Genomic DNA, 24,058 nt, shown 5'->3' on the forward strand with positions numbered 1-24,058 from the left:
GAACGGCTGGTGGTGGTTGCTTCTTGGCAAGAGGACCGTTGTTTGTCTCATGCTTGGCATCCTGCTGCACTGTGATTTAGAGCCTTTTAGATGACACACTGTGATTTGTGTTATTGGCTCTTCCTAAAGTCTCAAAATTGGGGCAATGGATTAAACCATGGAAAAGCTGTCCAGTGAATTCTACTCTTTTTTCATGTCGATTTGCTGGCAGAGACTACTGAAGAATATTTTTCCAATGAGGTGCTTATGAAAAACATTTCTGAGTACCATAAAATCAATTGAGTTTATAAGAGAAAGCTTATTGTTCCAGGGAACTTTGCTACAAATTCTTAATAAAGAGACTCAAGGAATGAGCAACAGAAGGAGAAGACAAGCCAGCAAAGGGCTCCTGCATCCCTGGGTTTTAAGTCTGTTTCCCCGGCTCTAGGTCTCAGAGAGCTCTTCTGCTGGGTTATGCACACAGTCAGACACTACGTCGCGATGTTTCTGGAAACAAGCGTCCACGGATGGGATGGTGGTTCTGTAGATTATCATGAAGGAACAACTGCAAAACAGTGCACAAACCAATGAAAGGTGGATGGGAAACCTGAAGGCCTCAGAAGCTTAAGGGACACATCAACTGAGCTCAACGTCACTGTCACAGGATCCCGAAGATTCACACAAACTGGAAATGAATATGCAGACGCGGAGAGGCAGGGAGGACCAGGGTCTAACCCCTCACACAGAACTCAGAGAGGCAGAGAGGACCAGGGTCTAAACCCTCACACAGAACTCAGAAAGGCGGAGAGGACCAAGGCTTTCTGCCTCACACAGAATGCTCTGAACAGAACGACAGTCCCATCACCCTGAAATGGGGGCTGGGGATGCACAGGGAGGCACCGCTCATGGAAACAGGGTTCTTTTTGGGGGGTAATGAAATTGTTCTGCAATCTATGGTCATGGTTGCACAAGCTCATGAATGTACTAAAAATTACTCAATTGTACAGTTTAAAAGAGTAAATGTTATGCAAATTGTTTCTCAAGAAAGCTGTTATTTAAAAATAAAACATAAAAACAAACTGTCAAAAAGCAAAGAAACGGAAACATTGCGTATTTGAAGATATTAAAGAATTATTGGGCCAGGCATGGTGGCTCACACCTGTAATCCCAGCATTTCGGGAGGCTGAGGCATGGAGATTGCTTGAGCCCAGGAGTTCAAGACCAGCCTGGGTAACATAGTGAGATCCTGTCTCCACAAATAAAATAAAATGAAATAATTTAAAAATTTAAAAATATGAAAAGAATTGTTGCCTTTTCACGTATGATATTCATAGGAGTTTTGTTTTTTGTTGTTTTTTTTTTTTTGTCTGTGTGTGTTTGTTTTTACAGATACGATACCCTGAACTTGCTCCAAAGCAAATTGGTTGGGGAAAATGGGTAAGATTGGCCATGAATTATGTAAGTGCTGAAACTGGCTGACGGGTGCCCACTTCTTCTCCCTATTCAATAAGTCTCCCTATTTTTGTAAATATTTGGAATTTTCCATGAGAAATGGTTTTTAAATGTAGGTGAGATGAGGGGACACCAGCAGCTGTTGACCTCCACGCTTCCAATTTCTAGACTAAGAGTCAAAGTGATGGTCCCAGGGGAGAGCCCGGCACCTCTGGCCAATGTGGGGCCCCTGCTGGCATAACACCTGCTTGGTCCCCAGGTCGCTTCGAGATATGACCATATCCAGGGGAAAAAGAGGTCCTCCCTTCCTGTCTCTTCTCATCAGCGAAGGAATCTTTTCCAGAACACTGAACTCACTTCCCGTGCATCTCAGCTCAGCATCACATCACACACTCAGGCAGGTGCAGCTGCATCTGGCTCTGGGCTGCTGGCCGCCCACCCAGGCCGGGTCTGTTGGTGCCCCCAGATCTCAGTAACCGGTCCCTAGAGCCCTGTGGCCCCAGGAGCAGGCCCCAGGGCCTGTCAGCCTGCCTGACACAGCTCCCTCATCACATCCGGACAGCATGGCTCGGCCTGCCCTGAGAACATGCTCTGGTCCAGACCCCAGACCCCACGGCAGCTTCGGGGCCACTGACTCAAGAGGTGTCCACAATGTTGGCCCATCATCCACAAGAGGCTGACTAGGAGGGGACTAGAGAGACACCCATGCAAAATTGGAATTGCAGGTGAACAGCAAGAGTTTGAAGCCCACCGCATCCTGGTAGAGGGGATTTTTGCTTTGCAGGCAGCAGTCTGGGAGAGGCCCAGTGCATTCCAGCCTTGCAAGGCACACTGTCAATGCCGACATGATCCTGTGGGCTGGGGGAGACTTCACCGAAGCTTTAATGGAGCTCTGGAAGCAGGCTGTAAGAGGCAACATCAGACCTAAAAACAAATCAGAGCCACACACAAACAAGCGGAAAATGAGGATCCCGGAGGCAGTGAAGCCAGAAAGATGGACATTGATTTCCTGCTGGGCACAGGCTTCAGGGATCTGCAGCCAATAAAGAGATCTCGCTCCAGTATCTGACAATAACGCTTCACTCTTCCTCACCACCCATGACTCACAATATTGAACCAAGTTACCACGATTTACAGGGGGAAGAAAAGCTTAAAACGATTATCAAACTGAACACATTCTATTTCTGGGTTTCCTATTAAAACATCGCTCCTGTATAACCTGTCTCCGCTCTTCACGGCATGTTTGGCTGTGGATAAAGGTGGCTGTTTCTGCCTCCTCTCCAGGCTTCTGTCTCACAGTGGCTGCAGAGAGAGATTTCAGCAAAATGCAAGTGTTCGAACTACCAGTTCAATGCTTTTCAAAATATTTAGCCCAAAGAAAATCAGTCTATCCACCCAGTTCTCAAAAACCTGTTAAGAATTAAACAGAAAACCAAGCTTTCCCCAATTTTGGTGGGGTGGGGCGGGGGGCTCTCCTAAATTATGAAGATTAGAGGATTCAAAATGAGATGCCTCCTCTGCCAAGTAGCTGATGCCCCAAACCCCAGAGTTAGGGCTCCTGGTGGTGAAGGGCTTCCCTTCCACCCTGAGCACAAGGGAACCCACTCCGCCTCCCCATGCCCCACAGATATGTGTACAGGGGCCCTGAGCGTCAGTGCCTTGGTGACGAAGGACGGGGAGGTCTAAGGCCAGGTGGAACCTGGAGCACCTGCTTAGGCTGGGAGTCTAAGGCCAGGTGGAATGCCCAAAGGCACATCAGAGACACACAAGTCCCCTCCCACACAGCCCAGCCCGAGGGGCTGCAGTCTAGGCATTGCGCCAGCTGCTCCAGGGGCCTGTGACTCACCCAGGACTTTGCCTGCAAAGCAGAGTCTTCACCAACTTCATCTCTCGCGTTCTCCTTGTGACAGAACGTCCTGCAGGAAAGATCCTGGGCAGCTCCTTCACCTTGTGGCAAGGCCGCCCTGTCTGGAGAGGGGACAGAGTGATCTGAGCGGTGCTCACCGGCTGAGACGGGGACTCCCCGGCCACTGGAGGCTGGGCCCGCACCAGAGTTGTGCAAGAAGCAAGGCTGTCCCAAGGCTGAGGTTTTCTTTAGGTGAGGAGCACAGAGATCCATCCCAGCCCTCCCTCAGGCGCAGGCAGGCACCAGGAATAATTCCCAAAGGCAACGTCCCCATGTGCGTGGGGAGTCTGTTTCACGGATGAAGAAAGTTGAACACATCCTCAGGTACAAGACTTTCAGGCGTGGAGCTAGCCTCTTCGGAGCTGGAGTTGGAAGCGCATGCAAACTGTGTAGCAGAGGCCAGTGTCCAGGGTGCCAGGGATGCCCGGCCTTTCCCAAGGAAGCAGCCGGCCCCCACAGGCCTGTGTGGACCTTCTCCCCGAGGAAAGGCAGGAAGTGCTCTGGACGCCGGGTGCCAGCTGAGGCTCCAGCAGACACAGGTTTGCCTGCTCCAAGGGAGTCCCATGGCAGGAGTGCCTTCTCCAAGGGGTCCCATGGCCCAAAACCCGAAGCCCAGCACACAGCATGGGCGTCTGGGCATGTGTGGCTCTGGGAGCATGTGCGCTTTTGCGCCCAGAAAGTCAGGTGTCATCCACTTCACCCTACCAATGTCCACGGTGATGTTATCACCATTATCTCATTGCATCACACGTGAAAGAACACAGAACAGACCTGCTTGGAAAACTCTAGCAATTTACTACACTAGGACACCTTTACAAGGTTGTTCTTCTTTCCCCAAGGAGAGTCCCCACTGCCACCTTCCTATATAGATGTAACACACAGTGAAACATGCTGGGTGAGTCATCCCTGAGGCCCGCACGAGGCCGGGGCCCCTTAGCCCCACGCGGCTGCAGGAACCCCACCTCGCTGTGGCACCTACTCCCCTGGGTCGGGCAGGGCACCTGTGGCCGTTCATGCACTCTCACTGTGTCCATGGCTCCACGAGCTGCCTCCCACCCTCGCAGCCAGAAGTCCAGGAATCCTCTCTGATGTCTCCTTTCAAGCCCCGCACCCAACAATTCACCAAGTCCACTCAGTCCCTCCTCCGATTCTTTGGCCCATCTCCACTGCGGCTGCCTCAGGTCAGCCCCGCCGCGCCACAAGGCACAGACTCTACTGCAAGGCAGAGCCCAAATGCAGAGCAGCTCCTGTGCGTCCCCAGCCACTCCTCGCTCACTAAGAGGGTAGAGGGGCGGTGGCCCAGCACAGGGCGTTTCCACCCAGCTCCACAAAGGGCTTCTGCTCCGAGGTCCAAGGAGGCTGCTCTGATTTGCACCCCTTCCTAGCCAGCCAGCAGGTGGAAGCAGGGGGTCAGCAGGTTCCTGTATGGGGTCTTTCATTGGCATTGTGTGTTTTGTCCTTACATTACATTTCCTCTTTAAGGCCGGGTGGAATGCCCACAGGCACTTCAGAGACACACAAGTACCCTTCTGTCTAGTAGCTTTTTCTATGTTGAAAATTATATTACAGTATGTAATCACATAATAATACACAAGTATAGTATATAATTATACAATTTACTATTATATTACAGTAAATCACCTAATATGCAATTATAATATTATGAAACTGACTTACAAAGGAATCACTGCATCAGTCAGTAGGACGGACCGTGTGGCTGTAACAAACAATCTCCACCTGTCAGTGGCTGAAAATTGCAGCTGCTCCTGCTCTCACAGGTGTCGGCCCAGGTCCCAGGGGCTCCGGTTCGCACCAGCTCATTCAGGGAGCTCGTCTGCCAGTCTCCACTGTCTGAAATGCTCCTGTTTGCCACGGCAGGTGGAAGGGGAGGGGGACTCTCACTGGCCTCCAAGGCTTCTTTATGGCTGAGACACAGTCACCTTGTTCACATCCCGTTGGCCAGAGGAGCTGCAAGGGGCAGGGAAGTGCAGTCCCACTCAGTGCTTAGAGCAGGAGGCCCCCAACGCAGTGAGCAGCACGGCCTGCCACCATGTCACCACAGGTCCCCGGCCACACCACAAGGGGAACCAGCTGGGAACAAGAAACAGAGAGAAAACACCACCAGGAAGGGCCCAGCTGTGCCCACCATGGGAACTCTGCCCGAGCCCTGCGTCTGTGTCCTCGGTTTTCCCACAGCATTTCGTGCCTCGCATAATCTCCTATGTCTTTGTTTCTCGGTGAGACGGACAGGCTTTCTGGGTGGCCTGTGATCGCTGCCTCTCAACATTCACCTCTTGGTGATCCCCTCCCTGCAACTTGCTTGTGATGAACAGAATATGACAAAGCTAACCAGCTACACATAAGCACGTTTGTGTGGTTACGTTACATAAGACTGCAGAGCCCGTCTGGAGTCTGTCCCCTGCCAGCTGCAAGGGACCCAGCAGCCATGCTCAGCCTCACAAGGCCCAGCACTGGGGATGGCCTCTGGGAGCTGAGCACACCCCCAGCCAACAGCCAGCAAGAGTCTGAAGCTGTCAGTCCTGCAACTGCAAGGGGATGAATGCTGCTGACAACCACACAAACCGAGCAGGGAAGGGGGCGGTATTAGTCCATTTTCTTGTTGCTGATAAAGACATACCTGAGACTGGGAAATTTGCAGAAGAAAGAGGTTTGTTGGACTTACAGTTCCACGTGGCTGGGGAGGCCTCACAATCATGGCAGAAGGTGAAAGGCCTGTCGGGGGATGGGGGGGCTAGGGGAGGGAGAGCATTAGGAGAAATATTTAATGTAGATGACAGGTTGATGGGTGAAGCAAACCACCACAGCATGTGTATACCTATGTAACAAATCTGTACATTCTGCACGTGTACCCCAGAACTTAAAGTATATTAAAAAAATACAGAAAAGCTAAAAATAAAAAAAAATTGAACACCTTTAACAGCACCCGAGTCACATCTTAGTGCTTTGCTGCTTAGAAATTTCTTCCATCAGATACCCTAAATCATCTCTCTCAAGTTCAAAGTTCCACAAATCTCCAGGGCAGGGACAAAATGCCGCCAGTTTCTTTGCTAAAACATAACAAGAGTCACCTTTGCTCCAGTTCCCAGCAAGTTCCTCATCTCCATCTGAGACCACCTCAGCCTGGACCTTATTGTCCATATCGATATCAGGCTTTTGGCCAAAGCCATTCAGCAAGTCTCTAGGAAGTCCCAAACTTTCCCACATTTTCCTGTCTTCTTCTGAGCCCTTCAAACTGTTCCAATCTCTGCCTGTTACCGAGTTCCAAAGTCACTTTCACATTTTCGTGTATCTTTTCAGTAGCGCCTCACTCTACTGATACCAATTTGCTATGTGAGTCCATTTTCACACAGCTGATAAAGACATACTTGAGACTGGGCAATTTACAAAAGAAAAGTTTATTCAACTTACAGTTCCACGTGGCTGGGGAGGCCTCACAATCATGGCGGGAGGTGAAAGGCACATCTCACAGGGCAGCAGCAAGAGAGAATGAGAGCCAAGTGAAGCCACCAGATCTCCTGAGACTTACTCACCACCACAAGAGCAGTATGGGGGACACCTCCCCCATGATTCAATTATCTCCCACCCGGTCCCTCCCACAACATGTGGGAATTATGGGAGTACAATTCAAGATGAGATCTGGATGGGGACACAAAGCCAAATCATATCAGGAGCCCTTCCCCTGTCAAGCTCCCCACTGAGAGCCCAGCCCTGGCTAACACGGTGATTGCTGCCTTAGAGACCTGAGGGGAGGATTGAGCAAAGCCATGCCTGCGTCCCTGACCCACAAAAATCAGATGTGAAATGTGTGCTCTTCTCAGCCAGGTTTCTTGTAATACTGTCATGCAGCAATAGACAAGCAGTGCACCAACCAGAAGCGGTCTGCTGCTGTAACAAATCCCAGAGCTACGGGAGTGGCTTTGGGAGCTAGCAGCAGGCAGAAGCCAGAAAAGGTTGAGGACCAGGATAGAGAAAGCCAGAAGAACCTCAAGCAGAATGTGGGCAAAAACGCAGACCTGAGCATGCTGCAGAGAGGATGTGCGAGAATGGAGAGCATGGTGCTGGGATCTTCACAGGGTGGCAGAAACTCGGCTGCAGCACCTCCTGCAATGATGCCGGAGATGTGGTGTGATGTGATGCGGGAAGCAGCATCACAGGTGACTTCCGAGATGTTAAAGGCGCCACATGGTTCCTCCTGCTGCTTTTGGTCAAATGCCAGAGGAGAGCGCAAAACAGAGCCAGGACTGGCAACAGAACACGTTCAGTGCCCCCAGATGGCAAAAGACTCAAGCTCAGAGATGACTTTAAAGCATTGTCAGAAAACGTGATCTGGTGAAAAAGGCAAGGTGGAGCTAAGAAGACCTCAGAAACATCCAAGGTCGGAGAATTTTGGTCACACGAAGAGTCTGTTGTTTCTCAGCCATCTCAGCAGGAGATTAAGACAGAAGACTCATCTCAGAAAGACCTGCAGTACGTATGTAATCTAACACAGTGAACCCCAGCTAAAGCCGAGGAAGTGGCGCAAACTTCTCCAGAAAGTAATTTCAGTAAAAATCCCACCAGCTTGTGCAGGGATGGACAGAATCTAGAGAATAGGCTGGGTAGAGAGCACGGGGCCCAGGACGTCAAGCAGGACACAGGTGGATGTGCCTGTGCTGTGTGATGAGGCTAGATTGCTGTGCAGCCACAGACAGCTGATGCCAGGCATCGCTCGTTCATCCAGCCGCTGAGGTGCTCAGCCCATTCACTCGCTCACGGTGCTGATAGTGTTATGTGTCTCTTTTGAGAGCCCATGAGCTCCTGCTTACTGTCCCTTCATTGATGTATCCAAGAGGCAGCGGGAGTGCCCGGGACATGCACACACTCCATAGACACCTGTTGAATGAACAGTCTCAGGCTCCCCATCCGTGACTCCCGAGAGTCTCTGCCTTACGGAGGTGCGGCTGCTTCTTTCTTTTTTGCTCTCATTTCCTGGAGATGCCACATACACTTCCTCCTTCGTGAGATGGTCACTGAGCGCTCACTAAGTGGTGCAGGGTACTGTCCCAGGGAAATGCAACACACAGCCCTCAGGGAGCATTCATTCAGCAGAGGAGGGAGGCAAGGACAGCCAATCAACCGTGCAGCGTGTCGGACAGCGATAAAACAGAAAGGAAGGAAGGAGGAGAGCATGCTGGGCCTCACTACCCACAGGGCTGTGCGGGGCTCGCCGGGATGCTGGGAGCCCTTGGGAAGTCAGGGACGAAGGGAGTTCAAGCCAAAAAAATGGACTCTGCCTCAGAGGTGGCATCACAGGGGACCTTTCTGTTCTGAGTTGAATTGTGTCCCCCAAAAACTCATGTGTTGAAGTCCTAACCCCATTTCATCAGAATGAGGCCTTATTTGGAAACAAGGTCACTGCAGATGTCATCCGTTAGGGTGGGGTCCTACTGCAGAAGGATGGGCCTCAGTCCAAGATGACCGGGGTCCTTATAAAACAGGGAAGTATGGACACAGAGACACACACAGGGGCAAGGCCCTGCAACGACGCAGGCAGGGGCTGGGGAGATGCACCCACTAGGAACTCCACAGTCTGCCGGCAGCCACCATGGCAGAAGACAGACTTGGTGAATGGCTTTGGCCAAAAGCCGAGGCTCTGTCCCAGCCTTAGACTCAGAGGCACCAGCCCTCCCCACACCTGGATCTCAGACCTCTGGCCACCAGGACTGGGAGAACACGAGGCTCTGTTGCCAAAGCCTCCAGTTGTGATTCTTTGTTGTGACAGCCCCAGGACCCTCCTACAACCTCCTAGCAGGAAAGGGAAGAGGCGTTCCCACTTCACAAAGCCCTGAGCCTCCAGGTCTGGTCCTGATGCTGCTCCTGACCAAGTGGCAAAACTACAGTTTCTCCTCCGGAGCTTTCATATCATGGACAATAAAAGCTTCTCTTTGTGTCATTTTCAAACAGTCAATGAAAAGGTTGCTAAGCGTATAAGCAATTTTAACTGATTCATTGATCTGAATACTTTTAAAGTAAGACAGTAAGTATTTGCACCACACTTTGAAGTCAGGCTCTGCGCTCCGTCTCCTCCCTCAGGGTTATTTTATAGCCATTAACAATGTGTTCCTTTTATCTGGGGCCTTCAATTAATTGAATTTCAAGAAATACTCTGAAATTTTTTTATATAAAAATCAGGTAACTCCTGGAGGATATTCGTGCGAGATTTACTGCCACGGTAATTAAATGACTGGTGCATTATACTGGTCACTGCAGGCGCGCTGCCACCGCCAGCACTGAGGTTTAACTTAGGATAAGGAATGCTCCCCAGGTGTCTGTGAGACCAGGGAGTGCGCTTTAATTTTTAGGACCGTCTTTGGGTCGCTGGCACATGTTCCTGGGTGAGCCCTTAAAGGGAGCACGCCCAGGCTCAAAGGGCAGCCAAGTGCAGACAGAGGCCAGCTCCTCACCGCAAACGACAAAACATGGTGCCTCGACGTGCACTCGTGTTCCCTCACTTCCTGTCTCTTTCTGGGCATCACAGAAGTGGAGGTGAGTATCACGGACCTCCCCAAAGCCCTGCTGGGGAGTATAGGGAAGAAGTCACAATGCCGTGCCGTGGCAGGACAGGACTAGTATCAGAGAACTCGGCCTGAGGGCGGCACCCAGGCCCAAGTTCCTGGGGCTGACGGAGGTCACCCTTAGGAGGGCTCTGCCTCTTCTCTCCTATTTACGTACTGACCCATGAAGATGCTACATGGTGTCTTGTCACCTTCTATTTATTAAAGTACATTTTGCATCCAAGTACTGGAGAATCGTTCATGTCAGTAACAGCCCTCAGGAAGCAGCAATGCTGTTTCTCATTTCTGCTGTTTCTCATACATCCTCATTTCAGGAATGTAACCTCCCTGCAAATTCCAGGCAGGAGACCCCATTAGCTCCCAGGTTTCAGGGCCTCTCCTACATCTATAGTTCGGTATTTTTGAGGTTCCTACCACATATAGCAATATGCAAATAGTAATTGCATTTAAGATATACTTTTACATTTCTTCTCTACCTACTGAAGGTTTTCTTAATGCTACATCAAATAATTCAAAACAATATTCAAGTCACTTGGCAGTCGTACATACTGCTGCCTTTTTCTACAATTTAAAATAACTTAATCTCATGTGGATGTCTCTTCTAGCTGGGGGTCTCATGATTTGAGGTTGTGCCAGGTAAACATTTCAAATTTAAATATACAGACTGCAGACACTGCTGGAACTAATAGCCTTTCGCTTTTAATAATGAGGCCTTCTTAAAATTGCTGATGCATTTCAGTATTATGGACACAGTTTCTTCATCCTGAAAAGAGGAAAAATAAATAACTTCTCAACTCTTGCTCCCTTGGCCTCATTCCAGCCTCACAAGGACAGGACAGCAGGAGAAGGAGAGTGAAAGGGGCTCAAGCTTCCACCCCTGGCTAGCCACTGGTGGTCACTCTACAGCAGCCATGCGCACCACTGATCCTTGGCCACACAGCGCCGTCTCCACCCAGATGCCACTCCGCTTGGGAAAGAAACTCACTGTGTCTGCCCTTGTGCTGTACAAGGGAGGCTGCCCCTGCAGCACTGGCTGGGCCCCAAGGCTGGGGACCCTCTGAAGCAGCCAGGAGCTCAGGGAGCTTCCAGAGATGAAAGACACTGCTGTCCACGCCACACCCCTAGGGAGCTACATCCTGCAAACACTGCCCTTCTGCTGTCAGGACCAGCCTTCCAAGGACAAGAGCATCTCTGTGAACTAGTGCCCAGGGATGCTTTGGAGACCATCCTCACTTCAGACAGGTTTCCCAGGCCTCCCCCTTGGCCTGGGGAAGGGCCTCCTTCCCCTCCTGGGTCTCTGGAAAGGGTGGAGAAGATGAGGTTGTGGGGCCCTGGGTGACAACAGGCACCGGGGGCCAAGTTAGGACCACGCCTCAGGACAATCCAGGATGGCGTTCTCCACCCCAGATGCCTGTGCATGTTACAGCAGCATCCAGGTGAGGAGGAGGCGGCGGCAGCATGGCCAAGCCCTGGGGGCACAAAGACTTCTATTTCAGATTGCACTCTGGGGGCCCTGCCAGCAGGAAGAACAAAAGAGGGATTGAAAGAGGATCCATGGGGGGAGCAGGATACGGAGCAGAGGCCAGGCACAGCCGGCCCTGGAGGACACTCCCCTGCAGGGGTGGCCCAGGCTGCAGACAGACTTTCTGGATTGATTGCTCGCTTGGAGGCCCCAGACAGATGTTCCCTGCCAGGCCTCCTGGCCAAGACCTGGGAATTTCCATCCTTTCCTCAGAGCGCCAGCCCAGGAGGGCCTGGAAACTCAGCAGGAGGGTGGGGGCAGCTCCCATGCCCTCAAGGTCAAGGGCTGAGGGGCAGAGGGCAGCTGCAGATGCCCATGGTCGCTTGAGTCATGAAATCAGGGTAAGGTCAGGCCTGGCAGTGTGCAGAGGACCTGTGCTGAGGACGGAGCACCACGGTGGGGGAAGACACAGCTGGCCCTGCCCTCCAGGGAAGGGGACAAAGTCACACATGGAGCCTCGCTAGGGATGGGAGGCGGGGTTGTTTCAGAGGATGCCTGACAGTCTCTGAGCTATGAAGATCCTAGCAGTGAGCCCTTTCTGGCGGGTAGTGACCCTGAGCTCCTCATCTGTGGGCTTCAGGGCCTCTTAGCCACTGTTGCTGCTGTTGAAGAGGCCGCAGTGCCTATGTAAGGAGTTCATTGCATGAAGTCAGGTTGGAAAGGCACATACGCTTTGCTTACACTGAGCCTTAACAAGAACCTAAGTCCACATGAGCTTGCAGGCAGTCCTGACGCACTGTCCCTGTTGGTCCCGAAGGGCCTGCCAAGATCACCAGTGCGGCACGGAGGGGCCTCCTCTCCCTTCCGGGGTGGAGCCTGCTGGGCCTCAACTTCCTTCTGGCTGGAATTGAAGACGCTCTCCCCACCTCCCAAGGAGGACGATTCCATCTGACACGGAGGGCACTCCTGCTCCCGCCCATCTGTCCCCCACGCTTTGAAGCAAGCTGGAGGGAAGAAACCTAGAACCAGAGCCCCCTTCCCTGTGCCCCAGAGTCCGCCCGTGGGCTGCACTGGTGACTCACACGCACGGTCCGCACCATGCCTCACGGCCCGCACCATGCCTCACGGCCCACTCCACCTCCCTCCCTGCTGCCAGAGCAGGCCAGAGACCAAAGCCTCGTCCTTCCCGGGGGAGCCCCTGGAGCTCTCCATGCAGCACCTGGGCTGGACACTCTGGGCCCTCTTCTTTCCCCGTGGAAGCCCCACGGGTGGAGGAAAAGAAGGATGAGCAAGGCTTGCAGACAAGGATGGTTCCCTGTGCAATGGGGAGGCAAGCAGAGGCCTGTTCCCTTTCCTGCAGTTACAGAGAGAGCTGAAGAAAACGATGCAAATAACTTTTTCAGAGATTGTCCAAGTCAACAAATCTCAAATGTCATTGCGTGACCACAGATGACAAGAAACGAGTTCATGGTTCTTTGAAGTAAAAATGATGGAGGAGGAGGGTAGAATAAAGGAAGGAAGCAAATATATGTGAGGATTGCCCCAAATACCCCATGGCACTGCCCAAAAGGACATCCTCCAGGTAGGAGTGAGGCTGCCCTGCCCCGCACATCGCCACTAATGGGGGCAGCATGGGAACCAGGAGGCGCGTCTGCAGCCCCAGCCAGGCCAGTGCCTGGGAGAGTGGCCCTCTCAGGGCCCCAGTTCCTTCATCCCCCAGGAGCCCTGGGGCTGCATCATCCTCCAGTCCCTTCTGGCTCTGACCTGGGCAGCCGGTCACCTGCTGCTCCGGCTTCCCTTCCGGGCCTGTCTTGACCTCTGCAGAGCAGCGGCTCTGTGGATGACAAACAGACCTGTGCCCAGCTGCGGGGGCGAGGGGGCGGGGGCAGGGTAGGGGCCCCCCAGCTCCCTGAGGGAGGGGCAGGGCAAGCTGCACGCAGGCGCGCCTTCCCTGACTGGGTCCGGGCCTCAGGCTGCAGAAGCGGAAGACCCTCCAGCCCTAGTGTGACCCCAGGCCAGAGGTCCAGCCCCCATGCCCTCCCCTAACCCTGGCGGCTGGGACCAGGCTCCCCACCAGGGCATGCCCCCCTTAGCCCGGGCAGGTCACAGACTCATTGGTCCTGGGGCGGCTTATCACTGTGGTCCATTCGCGCCCACTTGCCCGGGTCCTGGTGCCCGCACCTAGGCTCTGCCCCTGCCACAGCCTGCTGTTTTGAGAGTGAGCCGGGTAGGGACTAGCGTGGGCACCAGGAGAGAACCCAGAACTGGGCCGCTTAGCACGGAGGGGCTTGGGAGAGGGGCAGGGGAAGAAAGGCAGGACCTGAGCGCCCTGCAGCCAATTCCGAGGGTTGGCTGGAGCAGCAGCCTCGCCCTCCACAGGCCTTGGGGGGTGGGGGAGGGGGGAAATACTAAGACCTCGGAGGGAAACCGGGCCGACGACAAGGGTGGCTATTTCCGGGCTCTTCGCGCCCGGCCCAAGCGTCCCTGGGTGGGGCAGCCCAAACGGGGAGAGGGGCCCCGTGGGCCGAGGGCCCGAGGCCGCAGCGAGCTTAGCGTTTGGCCAAATCTGGCTCGCGCGCCTTCCCACTGTCCTGTTAGGGCTGTGTGACCTCCCGGAGCCCTACGTCCCCGCCCAAACAGCTCCCAGCGCCCCTGCTGGCACCCGGGGCGCCCTCACCCCACCTCCTGCACCCGGCGCGCCGCGCGCAGACCGGACGGAGGGGAAAGTTGGCAAGAGCGCGGCGCCCGCGGGAGAAAGCGTTAATGGGCGGCCGGGTGGGAGCAGCGCGCTCGCTCGCCCACGTCACGCCGGTGCGGGCTCGGCTGACGACCGCGGCGCCTGGGGACGCCGGCGCGCTCCGCTCGCCAGGTGCTCCGCCTGGAAATGTCTCCATTAGTTGTCGCCGGCTCCCCGCTGGAGCGCGCGCGCCGAGCTTCCGCGCGGAGCCCTCGCGGGCTGCCGGGAGTGGCCCAGCGCCACCGCAGGTAGGTGAGGTCCCCGCTCCCGCCCCCGCCCCGGGGTTCCGAGACCCCTCCCCCCTTCCGAGGAGGCGGAGGCTCCGCGCGGCCGCCGAGGGGCGCGGGCGGCGGCGGCTGCGGCGACTCCCCGGTGCGTCCCGGGCTGCGAGCTGCTCCCCGCGGCCCCGGCAGCCACACGGCGCGGGCGGGAGCTTCCCCAGCTCAGGTAGGGAGTGGGCTCCGCCGCACAAACTTTGCGAGGATTGCTCTTGCGCTTAAGGGGACAAAGTTTGCTACCCGCCGCTAGGCTCTCCAGAGGCCGCTGCGTTTGCTGCAAGTTGCGGGAAGCAGGGTGCGCGGGCCGGCGCGGGGCGGGGGGTGGGGGGCTCGGAGTGGCCAGGCCTGAGTCCTGGACGCCCGGACTGCGCTCCGTCCAGCCTCAGGCCGTACCCAGGGAGCAAGCGGCGGGGGCGCAGCGGGAGAGAGGAGGGAGAGGGCCGCGGGCCCCCATGGAGGGCGGTTGGGAATCCAGAGATTCAACGCTTGTCCCTGTGGCTCCTTCTCCTACCACTGGCTCCGAGGGGGCCTCGGGGCTGTGAGGAAATGACCTGCCAACCTCCAGGTTCGCCAGTGCGGCGTCAGCGACCGTGAGGCCTCTCAGACCCACACCCCAGCCGGGTGTCCCGAGCGGTGGGCGGGCACAGGCGCCCCCAAGGTCTCTGGCCCCAGGCCTCAGAAAGAAAGGCCCTTGCCTGGTGCCCCGGGCTCCCGGCTTCGCCTTTGGCTGGAGTCAACTTCTCTGGGCTGGAAGGAGCTCCCTCCGGACGAGCTCTTGGTGCGGGGAACTGGTGGCCCCCAGGGTAACTCCTGAAGCACCAGGGCTAGGCTGGCCGAAGAAGGGTCAGGGCCCGGCCTGTCTCCCCGGAGGCCTTCCATGGTTCCGACGGCCAACAGTAACCCCGTCAAAATAGGCGACCCGCCTGCGCTTCGCGTTAGGGGCTGACCATGCCCTGCCTCCCCTGAGGCCTGCTCCGGCCCTGGTCCTCCGCTGCTTCGGAGCGCTCCAGGCCAGCGGGAGCACCTCATCTCCCCGAAGCTGAGCCGGTGCTGTGTACTCCGGGAGCCGGCTGACTTCTGGCCCACCTGCTCACGGGTGTATTTAGTACCGGGGGTCCCTAGAGGGAGGAAGGCTCAGCACTCCGAGTCTATGCAAACGCGTTCAGCTGATACCTGAGATGCTGAGCGTCCTATCGCTGGTGAAAGGGACATTGGGTGCCTCCGCTCCAGGCTTGGCCTTTTGGTGAAGGCACTTGGAAAATATTCCAGTATTATCTATGGGAGAAGGGTGGCCCAGTGAGAATCCCCGGTTTGGGCAGGCGGGCCTAGGCCAGGCTACAGGGTTTCAGTGAGATGTCCCGGTGGTCGCCAATCCACAGGCTGGATTGACCCTGTGTCCTGGAATGAGTAGTGGGGCCTGGGTGAGGCCGGGCGGGTCAGGAGGCCTCCTGGGCAGTTGTGAGCTTCCCGAGGCAGGGTGACTGTGACTGGGCCCGGACCCCAGGCGCTGGGGCCTGCTGGCGGGCAGGAAGTGGAGCGTGTGTGTGCGGCGGCCTGGGAAAGCCGATTCAGAGGCCAGGTTTCTGGGTCAGGGAGAAAGGGTCGCCCGCTGGTGGGGACTGGAGCGTCGATTTATGCACACAGGCTGGAAAGGCAAAAGAGAACAGGAGAAGGTGGCGGTGGTGGTCAAAGGAAGCCCCCGAAAGGGCCCCCACGTACTGGCTGCCCTGGGAAGTGGAGGCTGCTTCTCCCAGACTCTGCTCAGAAGATGAATGGCCGCCTGTTCTGGGGCTTCGGCTCCAGTTAAGCCCCGCCGGGTCTGGAAGGAAGGAAATGCACCAGCCTCAGGTCTGGGTGGGCTGAGCTGTTGCACTAGAGCCCAGAGGTGCAGGGCGTAGGTGGCTGGGCCCCTGGGCCCTGGCTCTCCCCCTCAGCCGGCTGAGCGCTCACACTCGCCGAGGCCAGGTCCCCGAGTATAGGTGAGGAAAGGACAAGCCGCAGCTGAATGCCTCCCCTCTGGGGGTCTCTACTCCCCGTCCCAGCCCTTGGCCTGGCTGGGCTCACGCCCCTCCTTCAGCCGGGCCTCATTACCTGGAGAGAGCGAGTAGTTTGTAAACAATAAATAATAGGAAGTAGAAGGATGCTCGGGAAAAGCCAGAAAACTGCAAGGAGTGGGGAGGAGGGAGGGTGGGAGAGGGGAGGAAGGAGGGTGGGGGAGGGGAGGAGCAGGAGGAGAGAGAAAGGGGTTGAGAGATTCATTTCTAGCGAGAAACCCCGGTGGCTAGTTTCTTATTATTTACAGGAAGGTGATATTAGCGATTCAGGTGAGAAAGAAATAAACACGGCCTGCCGCGAAATCAATACAGAATTCAGAAACAATTATTAATGTCATTTGACTCGTGTTCTTTATATATTTCTCGCGGCTACGACGCTAAACTGTCTGAATAATTTGCATGGAGCGGCTATTCATTATTTCCGATGGTTTCCCTCTGCAAGCTGCTCGGACGTGGCCCGCTCCGGTCCAACGCGATTGCAGAACTCGTATTTTCATCTGTAAATTAAAGCAATTACGCAGCAGATATTATATGATGTGTACTGTGGTCTCCAGATAGTCATCAATCACCTTCAACCGAGCTGTCAGAAGAGCGGGCAGATTTCGTTTCTGGGAGGCAGGCTTGCAGCTGGGGAGAGGGCGAGGACGTCATCATTAATTAGAGGGTGACCCTGGGGCGATTCACAGGTCTGAACCCAGGAATCTTTCTGAGCAAGTCTGCACAACGCTGCCCTGCACGGCTTCCTTCCCAACTTACCACGGGAGGCCGGCCCAGGGGGCGAGGGCAACCGGGGCGAGTCCCGGTCCCAGAGGGCGATGGCGCAGAAGGCGGGGAACGGGTTCGGGATGGCCCGGGCGCCCCCTTGCCGCCTGCTCACTGGCCTCCGCTTTGAACTTGGGCAAGGTCCCAGGGAGGGTACTGGCTGAGGGAGTACTGGGGTGAGCGCTCGGTCCCCTCTTCCCATTGCTCCGTGCGCCCCAGACAGAAAGCTGGGCAAAATGGACCGGGGAGGGCGCCTCCGCCAGGCACCCAACGCCCCCTCCCTCGCAGCCAGCCCTGCGGGGCGCCGGGAGGGGCGAGCTTAGCGGGAGGGGCCGGGGCCTGGGTTGAGGAACCTGCTCTTCCGAGCGCGCAGGGCCGCCCGGCAGTCCCCGGCTTAGCCGCGAGGGGCAGGGGAAGCCGGCAGAGCACGGCCGGCGGAAAGGCGATCGGGGAGGAAAGTCGGGGAGGCGAGGCGGGGGCGGTGGGCTGAGCGGGAACTTAAAAGACCGCGGTGGAGAAGATGGGGCGTTCTCCGCGACACTCGGCTGCCCAGAGGTGCAAAGCCGGTGGGCGCGCGCCCGGGACGGCCCTACAGCCCTCGGGCCGCCAGTCTCAGGGTGTCGAGCTCTAACTAAGGCCCCGAAGCCCCCACGCACCTGAGGGCATTTTGACCGGCTCTTGCGGGCTGTCTTGCGGCCGCAGTGGGTTCTGAAAGTCCATTCCGGCGTAGGATGGAAACCGGCGGGAGGCGTTGCAGATTCCCGATTAAACAATAGTGACGAGACGCGTGCGGGGCGCCTGCGAGCCCCTTCCTGCCACTCGGAGCAGAGCGCGCCAGCGCGAGGCCGGGCTAATTTTAACTGTTGATTACATCTTCAGCGTGTTCTTTCATAGGTCTCATTTGTAATTGAGACGAATGATTACAGTGGGGCGGGAAGGAGCAGCTGCTCATTAATTAATTTCTAATTAAAAGTGCCTCTCGTTCTCGGGTGACTAAAGAGAAACACCGTTCGCTGGGCGATATTGACTCGGATGGAATTTATTTGCTAACGCCCGGAGGAATGGCCCCTCCGTCCACCGCGCGGCCGGGACTGTCCTGGCCCCTCCCGGCCTGAGCCGCCGGCGAGTGACCGGCGAGTCTGCGGCCAGGCCGGGCTGCGCGAGGTGGGGCTGACGTCAGAGCCTCCGCCGCTTCAAGCCGCGCACATCTGACTTGACGGGTTCGCGCGACTCGTTTTTTTTTTTTTTCTTTTTCGTAAAATATGTATTTCTGTCGCCGCTGCGAGGCCGCTCCGTCCCAGAGCCCCCTCGAGCCTCCGGAATGCGAAGTTAAAGGTATCGCTGCGGCCACCGCGGCTCACTTTGCTACCCGGTTAGAAAAGTTTGCGGAGCGCAGGGATGGACTAACCGGCTCTCCTGCTTCGCCCTCCCAGCGCCTAGAAGCCTGCAGCTCCGGAGCAGTGGCCGCGCCACGCCGGCCCCAGCGCGCAGAACCCTGCAGGCCCCGCCCGTCCGCCCCGGGCCGCGCCCGCCATGTCCTACCCTCAGTTTGGATACCCCTACTCCTCGGCTCCCCAGGTAAGCGGAGCCCCGCCCCGCCCAGGCCACCGCAGGTGCCGGTAGGGCGGATGGGGCGGGGACGGGGGGTGGGGAGTGTCCGACCTACGACTGCCTGCGGCTTCCGAGCTAGCAAGGCCTGGGTCGCGCGCCCCTCACGCCCAACCCCTGCTCCCCCAACCCCCGGGGAAAGGCCGAGGCGCTAAGAAAATCTGACGGGCCGGGCCCGGGTTCCCTGATGTTTGAACCACCAGGCTCAGGCTGTGCCCCAGGGGAGTCCTAGGACCCCAAGGAGCCCCTGGGGAAGGAAGCTTGGCGCGCAAATGGCGTCAGAGGCCTTGGAAACCCTCCCGGGAAGGGTGTAGGTGCTCGGCCGGGCCCCACGTAGCGGAGGAGGCCAGACGCGCGCAAGCTAGTGGAAAGGGGCGAGCAGCCTGGTGTGGACTGCGGGAGGCCCCGGGGGACTCGGGGCACGCCTCGTGGGCGGCGCGCGGGATTGGCAAGGCCCAGGGCCCCAGCCTCCAGCCCGGCTTCCCGCCAGTCCTCGCGGCCTCTCTCTGCAGTTCTTGATGGCCACCAACTCCCTGAGCACGTGCTGCGAGTCCGGCGGCCGCACGCTGGCGGACTCCGGGCCCGCCGCCTCGGCCCAGGCGCCGGTCTACTGCCCGGTCTACGAGAGCCGGCTGCTGGCCACCGCGCGCCACGAGCTCAACTCGGCCGCGGCGCTGGGCGTCTATGGGGGTCCCTATGGCGGATCGCAGGGCTATGGCAACTACGTGACCTACGGCTCGGAGGCGTCCGCCTTCTACTCGCTGGTAAGGGGGGCATCCCTAGCCCTTGCCCTGCCCCTGGCCCTCGATTTGCCAAGCCCACTTTTGCCCCAGTAGGCCCACTAGTCCGGGTCCCCGGACTGTCACAGAGGGGAGGCGCTCACCTTGGCTGCCTTCAACTTTGCGCCTCCCAGCCGAGACCCTCAGAACCCCACCCCCACCCCCTGGGACGGGTGACCCGGCAGGTGGCCACTGCGTTTCTTGTTTTTGGTTCCCTACTAAATCCTCATCAGCTGGCAGATTCGGTCTGCGTGTGTTTCCCGCTTCTTCCCTCCTGGTAGATTTCCCTCCCTCATTCCCTGACCCCATTCTCCTCTCCCCGCCTCCTTCAGGCTCCTGGCCTCCCTCTTCCTGTCCTCCCAGCCCCTCTCTGACTCATCCTTCCTATCTCCCTCTTCCTCCCTCTCCCCTGCTTTCGCCCCCTCCTTGTTCCTCCCCCTCCTTGCTCCTCCCCCACCCCTTGCGCCTCCCCATTTCTCTCCTCCCTTCTCCCCTCCTGGCTTCCATCCCCTCGCTCAGCAGCCCCTCCCCTTTCCCCACCCCTTTTTCCTCCCCACTTGAGTGCATCCCAGGGCATCCCCAGCCCTTCCAATCCCCACTCCTTCTCCCAGCTGCCCCCTATTGCCAGCCCCCAGTTCTTTCCCAGTTCTTTCTCGCTTCCCTCCACCTTCCTCCTACTCCACATCCCCGCTCCCCACCCCCGCCCCACCACACACTGCTTCTGCAACTCAGAACATCCCCACTTCACGTTTGCGAGACCAGGTTTTAAAGCAAGCGGGAAATCAGCTCCTTCCTGCCGGGGCGTAGGGCTGCCCAGGAATCCTTGCCAAGCCTTTGGGAGTGGGGGGCTCCTAGGAGAGAGGCTGGAGTGGGGTTGCCTCCCTGAAAACTGCGACCCCAGACTCTTGGCTCCCACAGAACAGCTTTGATTCCAAGGACGGTTCGGGATCTGCGCATGGGGGCCTGGCACCAGCCGCTGCCGCCTACTACCCTTACGAGCCGGCTCTGGGCCAGTACCCCTATGACAGGTGAGGACCCACCCCTCCTAACCAGCGCTAGCTCCACGGGCCCTCTGCACTGTCAGCCACCAACTCCCCTCCACCATCATGCCCCCTTTCTGGAAGGCGGGAGGCAGGAAGAGAGACACTCCTAGGTCAGGCATGACCTGAGTCTGTGGTCTGTCGGGTCCAGCCTCCTGTCCAACCTGCTCCTGCACAGCCATGGTTAAAATGCTCCCCAGTCTCCCCGTCCCCCACGTTGTTGGGCCCCAGAAGTCCTCAATGTGCGGCAGCTTTCAGGGAAGTCAAATCTGGAAGGCCCAGTTCACGGGGCAGCCCGCTCTGCAGACTCTGGGCACCTCCTTCCGAGTGTCCACACTGCCCCTACAGTGGGAACAGTGGGGAACCCCTGGTGGCCCTCCTTTCTCTCCTGTCCCACTTTTGGACAGGATGCCCCACTTTCCTCAATGCAACCATTACAAATTTATCCAAAGACAGTACACTTAGGCCCCTTGGGTGCTTTCTCCTCCTGGGCAGTAATGACCCTTCCTGCCACAGGTGTTACATCTCAGGGTGTGGGCTCACATGTCTATACCTTTTTATGGTTTGAGGATCAAACGGCTAGGCGGTCATCCCCATAAAGGAATTGGCCTGGACCTCTCTGGCTTGGGAAGGAGCCCAGGCTCCCTGTAAGTTTAGTCAAATATAATCTTTGCCCTTTGGCCACAGAAGAAAAGTGCCAGCAGGCAGCGGCACCTGGTTGGGGCTCGGGTCCTACCTGGGCCTTATGACCATGACCACAACCCCACGACGGGGAAGCAAAGCCCATCCTGGCATGCCCCTGGCCGACCCCCACCCCTATGCCCGCGATGCCCGGGGCCCAGAGGGCCCAGCCTGAGCCCATTGCAGAGCCTGTCTCCAGGTATGGAACCATGGACAGCGGCACGCGGCGCAAGAACGCCACGCGCGAGACCACCAGCACGCTCAAGGCCTGGCTGCAGGAGCACCGCAAGAACCCCTACCCCACCAAGGGCGAGAAGATCATGCTGGCCATCATCACCAAGATGACCCTCACACAGGTCTCCACCTGGTTCGCCAACGCGCGCCGGCGCCTCAAGAAGGAGAACAAGATGACGTGGCCGCCGCGGAACAAGTGCGCAGACGAGAAGCGGCCCTACGCGGAGGGCGAGGAGGAGGAGGGGGGCGAGGAGGAGGCGCGGGAGGAGCCCCTCAAGAGCTCCAAGAACGCAGGTGGGTTGGGAGGTTGTCACTGGGGGCTGAGGCCCTGGAGTGCAGGCACAGTGCCTTCTCTGCGGTTCTAGGACGTCTTGGGGGTCCCAAACGCCGAGCCCCATGCCTAGGCGGTCACCGTGCAAACCGGTTCTGCCTCAGGCTACCAATGTGGGGACTGTGGTGGTGACCCCTGAGCATTTAAAGGAACTCAAATCACGTATAAAAATAGTAGGCCGGGCGCGGTGGCTCACGCCTGTAATCCCAGCGATTTGAAAGGCAGAGGCGGGCGGATCACGAGGTCAGGAGATTGAGACCATCCTGGCTAACACGGTGAAACCTCGTTTCTACTAAAAATACAAAAAATTAGCCGGGCGTGGTGGCGGGCGCCTGTAGTCCCAGCTACTGGGGAGGCTGAGGCAGGAGAATGGCGTGAACCCTGGAGGCGGAGTTTGCAGTGATCCGAGATCCCGCCACTGCACTCAAGCCTAGGCGACAGCGAGACTCCGTCTCATAAAAAAAAAAAAAAAAAAAAAATTAGACACCCCCCTCCCCCATTGGAGGCCCCTGTGTTGCCAGTTTGTGACCTGGTGGCCTCTGGAGGAAATGGGAGACGCGAAGAGAAGCGCCGAGTGCTTTTCCTAGCGCGGGATCAGGCCTCATAATGCTGGACGGGGACAGGGGGTCTGATTCACCTACCAATCCTCTCCCTCCACTGGCCACGCATTCTCTCCCGCAGAGCCCGTGGGCAAAGAAGAGAAGGAGCTGGAGCTTAGTGACTTGGACGACTTCGACCCGCTGGAAGCAGAGCCGCCGGCGTGCGAGCTGAAGCCGCCCTTCCACTCCCTGGACGGCGGTCTGGAGCGCGTCCCCGCCGCGCCCGACGGCCCGGTCAAGGAGGCCTCAGGCGCGCTCCGGATGTCTCTGGCCGCGGGTGGCGGAGCTGCTCTGGACGAGGACCTGGAGAGGGCCCGGAGCTGTCTCCGCAGCGCGGCGGCCGGGCCGGAGCCACTGCCGGGCGCAGAGGGCGGCCCTCAGGTCTGCGAGGCCAAGCTGGGGTTTGTGCCGGCGGGGGCGTCGGCAGGCCTGGAGGCTAAGCCGCGCATCTGGTCCCTGGCCCACACAGCCACCGCCGCCGCCGCCGCCGCCACCTCCCTGAGCCAGACTGAGTTTCCGTCGTGCATGCTCAAGCGCCAAGGTCCCGCGGCCCCTGCGGCTGTGTCCTCCGCGCCCGCCACGTCCCCGTCTGTGGCCCTTCCCCACTCTGGCGCCCTGGACAGGCACCAGGACTCCCCGGTAACCAGTCTCAGAAACTGGGTGGACGGGGTCTTCCACGACCCCATCCTCAGGCACAGCACTTTGAACCAGGCCTGGGCCACCGCCAAGGGCGCCCTCCTGGACCCCGGGCCTCTGGGACGCTCGCTGGGGGCGGGCGCGAACGTGCTGACTGCACCCCTGGCCCGCGCCTTTCCGCCTGCCGTGCCCCAGGACGCTCCAGCTGCAGGCGCCGCCAGGGAGCTGCTCGCCCTGCCCAAGGCCGGCGGCAAACCCTTCTGCGCCTGAGGCGGGCGGGTCCCGAGCCCAGGAGGGAACCCGCGCTCAGGCGGACGGCGCCGACTCTCTTTACTGAGTTTCCAGAGGAAGACTAGCGCGGCCACCGCGAAGCCGCCAAGCCACCGGAGAGGGGGCTTCTGAACTTGGACTCCTGGGAACATGGACAAGCCCGGCGCTGCCACGCCGGGGCCTCCACCGCCTGGGCCTGAGCCTGACCGGGCCATTCCCAAATTTGGGACGCGGAAGGAGAGGCTCTCGGAGCAGAAGAGGCCAGATACCCTGAAGCATAAAGTTTACGTCAAAAGTTTACATGGAGAAGGCGGTTCCGTTCTGAAGTGTGGTCTGCTGTCCCCTGGACGTGAGGCCTCCTGGGCCTGTCGGGCCTCCGATTTCATCCTCAGCACGTAATGCTCACCAACAGCACTTGCACTGAGTTGACTCTTGCACACTCTTGACTCCATAATATGATGCTTTTTAAGATGTATGTTCACACCAATAATTGCCTGCTTCAGAGGCTAATATAACAAAACCAATAAAACCGAGTGATGGTGTTTGTATTGCAAAATGAACACATTTAAAACCAGGGGATTTGAGAATTCCCGAGGGAAAGCGGTGCTAATCCGGGAGGGAAGGAGTGGGGAGCAGGAACTGACCCAGACTCCACTCCCCAAAAGCAGCTAGTTC

At 57.6% G+C, this 24,058-nt stretch overlaps 2 protein-coding genes across 6 annotated transcripts; one reads left to right on the forward strand and one right to left on the reverse strand.

The window, feature by feature from the left end:
* Window positions 1-899: 899 nt before the first annotated feature.
* Window positions 900-15,268, reverse strand: LOC115931306 (serine/arginine repetitive matrix protein 3-like). Its single transcript, XM_055367006.2, has 5 exons — window positions 15,085-15,268; window positions 14,052-14,606; window positions 13,139-13,208; window positions 3,278-3,347; window positions 900-2,355 (listed from the first exon to the last, which is right to left on the reverse strand). Exons 1-5 carry the CDS (start codon window positions 15,266-15,268, stop codon window positions 2,350-2,352), a joined length of 885 nt encoding a protein of 294 aa, XP_055222981.1. The 3' UTR covers window positions 900-2,349.
* On the forward strand, window positions 14,241-23,939 carry IRX4 (iroquois homeobox 4). Of its 5 annotated transcripts, none has more exons than XM_063700853.1 (7): window positions 14,241-14,359; window positions 18,639-18,783; window positions 19,326-19,577; window positions 20,511-20,620; window positions 21,202-21,279; window positions 21,513-21,841; window positions 22,560-23,925. In XM_063700853.1, the coding sequence occupies exons 2-7, from the start codon at window positions 18,739-18,741 to the stop codon at window positions 23,381-23,383; spliced, it is 1,638 nt and encodes a 545-aa protein (XP_063556923.1). In that variant the 5' UTR covers window positions 14,241-14,359; window positions 18,639-18,738; the 3' UTR covers window positions 23,384-23,925. The 5 variants fall into 5 exon arrangements, with proteins under 5 accessions (XP_063556923.1, XP_063556925.1, XP_063556922.1 ...); XM_063700852.1 differs by lacking the exon at window positions 14,241-14,359 and adding an exon at window positions 14,461-14,558 and having other exon boundaries at window positions 22,560-23,939; XM_055367833.2 differs by lacking the exon at window positions 14,241-14,359 and adding an exon at window positions 18,389-18,540 and having other exon boundaries at window positions 22,560-23,922.
* Window positions 23,940-24,058: the final 119 nt, after the last annotated feature.

This window comes from Gorilla gorilla, chromosome 19 (assembly GCF_029281585.2).
Source record: "Gorilla gorilla gorilla isolate KB3781 chromosome 19, NHGRI_mGorGor1-v2.1_pri, whole genome shotgun sequence".
Taxonomy (NCBI): Eukaryota; Metazoa; Chordata; class Mammalia; order Primates; family Hominidae; genus Gorilla; species Gorilla gorilla.

Coding starts and splice junctions, on each gene's coding strand:
- LOC115931306 (XM_055367006.2), bottom strand. CDS start 15,268: ATGGAAGGCCTCCGGGGAGACAGGCCGGGCCCTGACCCTTCTTCGGCC. Junction 14,607..15,084: donor CCGGGAGCCCGGGGCACCAG/GCAAGGGCCTTT, acceptor TGTCCCCTTAAG/CGCAAGAGCAATCCTCGCAA. Junction 13,209..14,051: donor CGCCGGGTGCAGGAGGTGGG/GTGAGGGCGCCC, acceptor TGTCATCCACAG/AGCCGCTGCTCTGCAGAGGT.
- IRX4 (XM_063700853.1), top strand. CDS start 18,739: ATGTCCTACCCTCAGTTTGGATACCCCTACTCCTCGGCTCCCCAG. Junction 20,621..21,201: donor GGCCAGTACCCCTATGACAG/GTGAGGACCCAC, acceptor TTATGGTTTGAG/GATCAAACGGCTAGGCGGTC. Junction 21,280..21,512: donor GGAAGGAGCCCAGGCTCCCT/GTAAGTTTAGTC, acceptor GCCTGTCTCCAG/GTATGGAACCATGGACAGCG.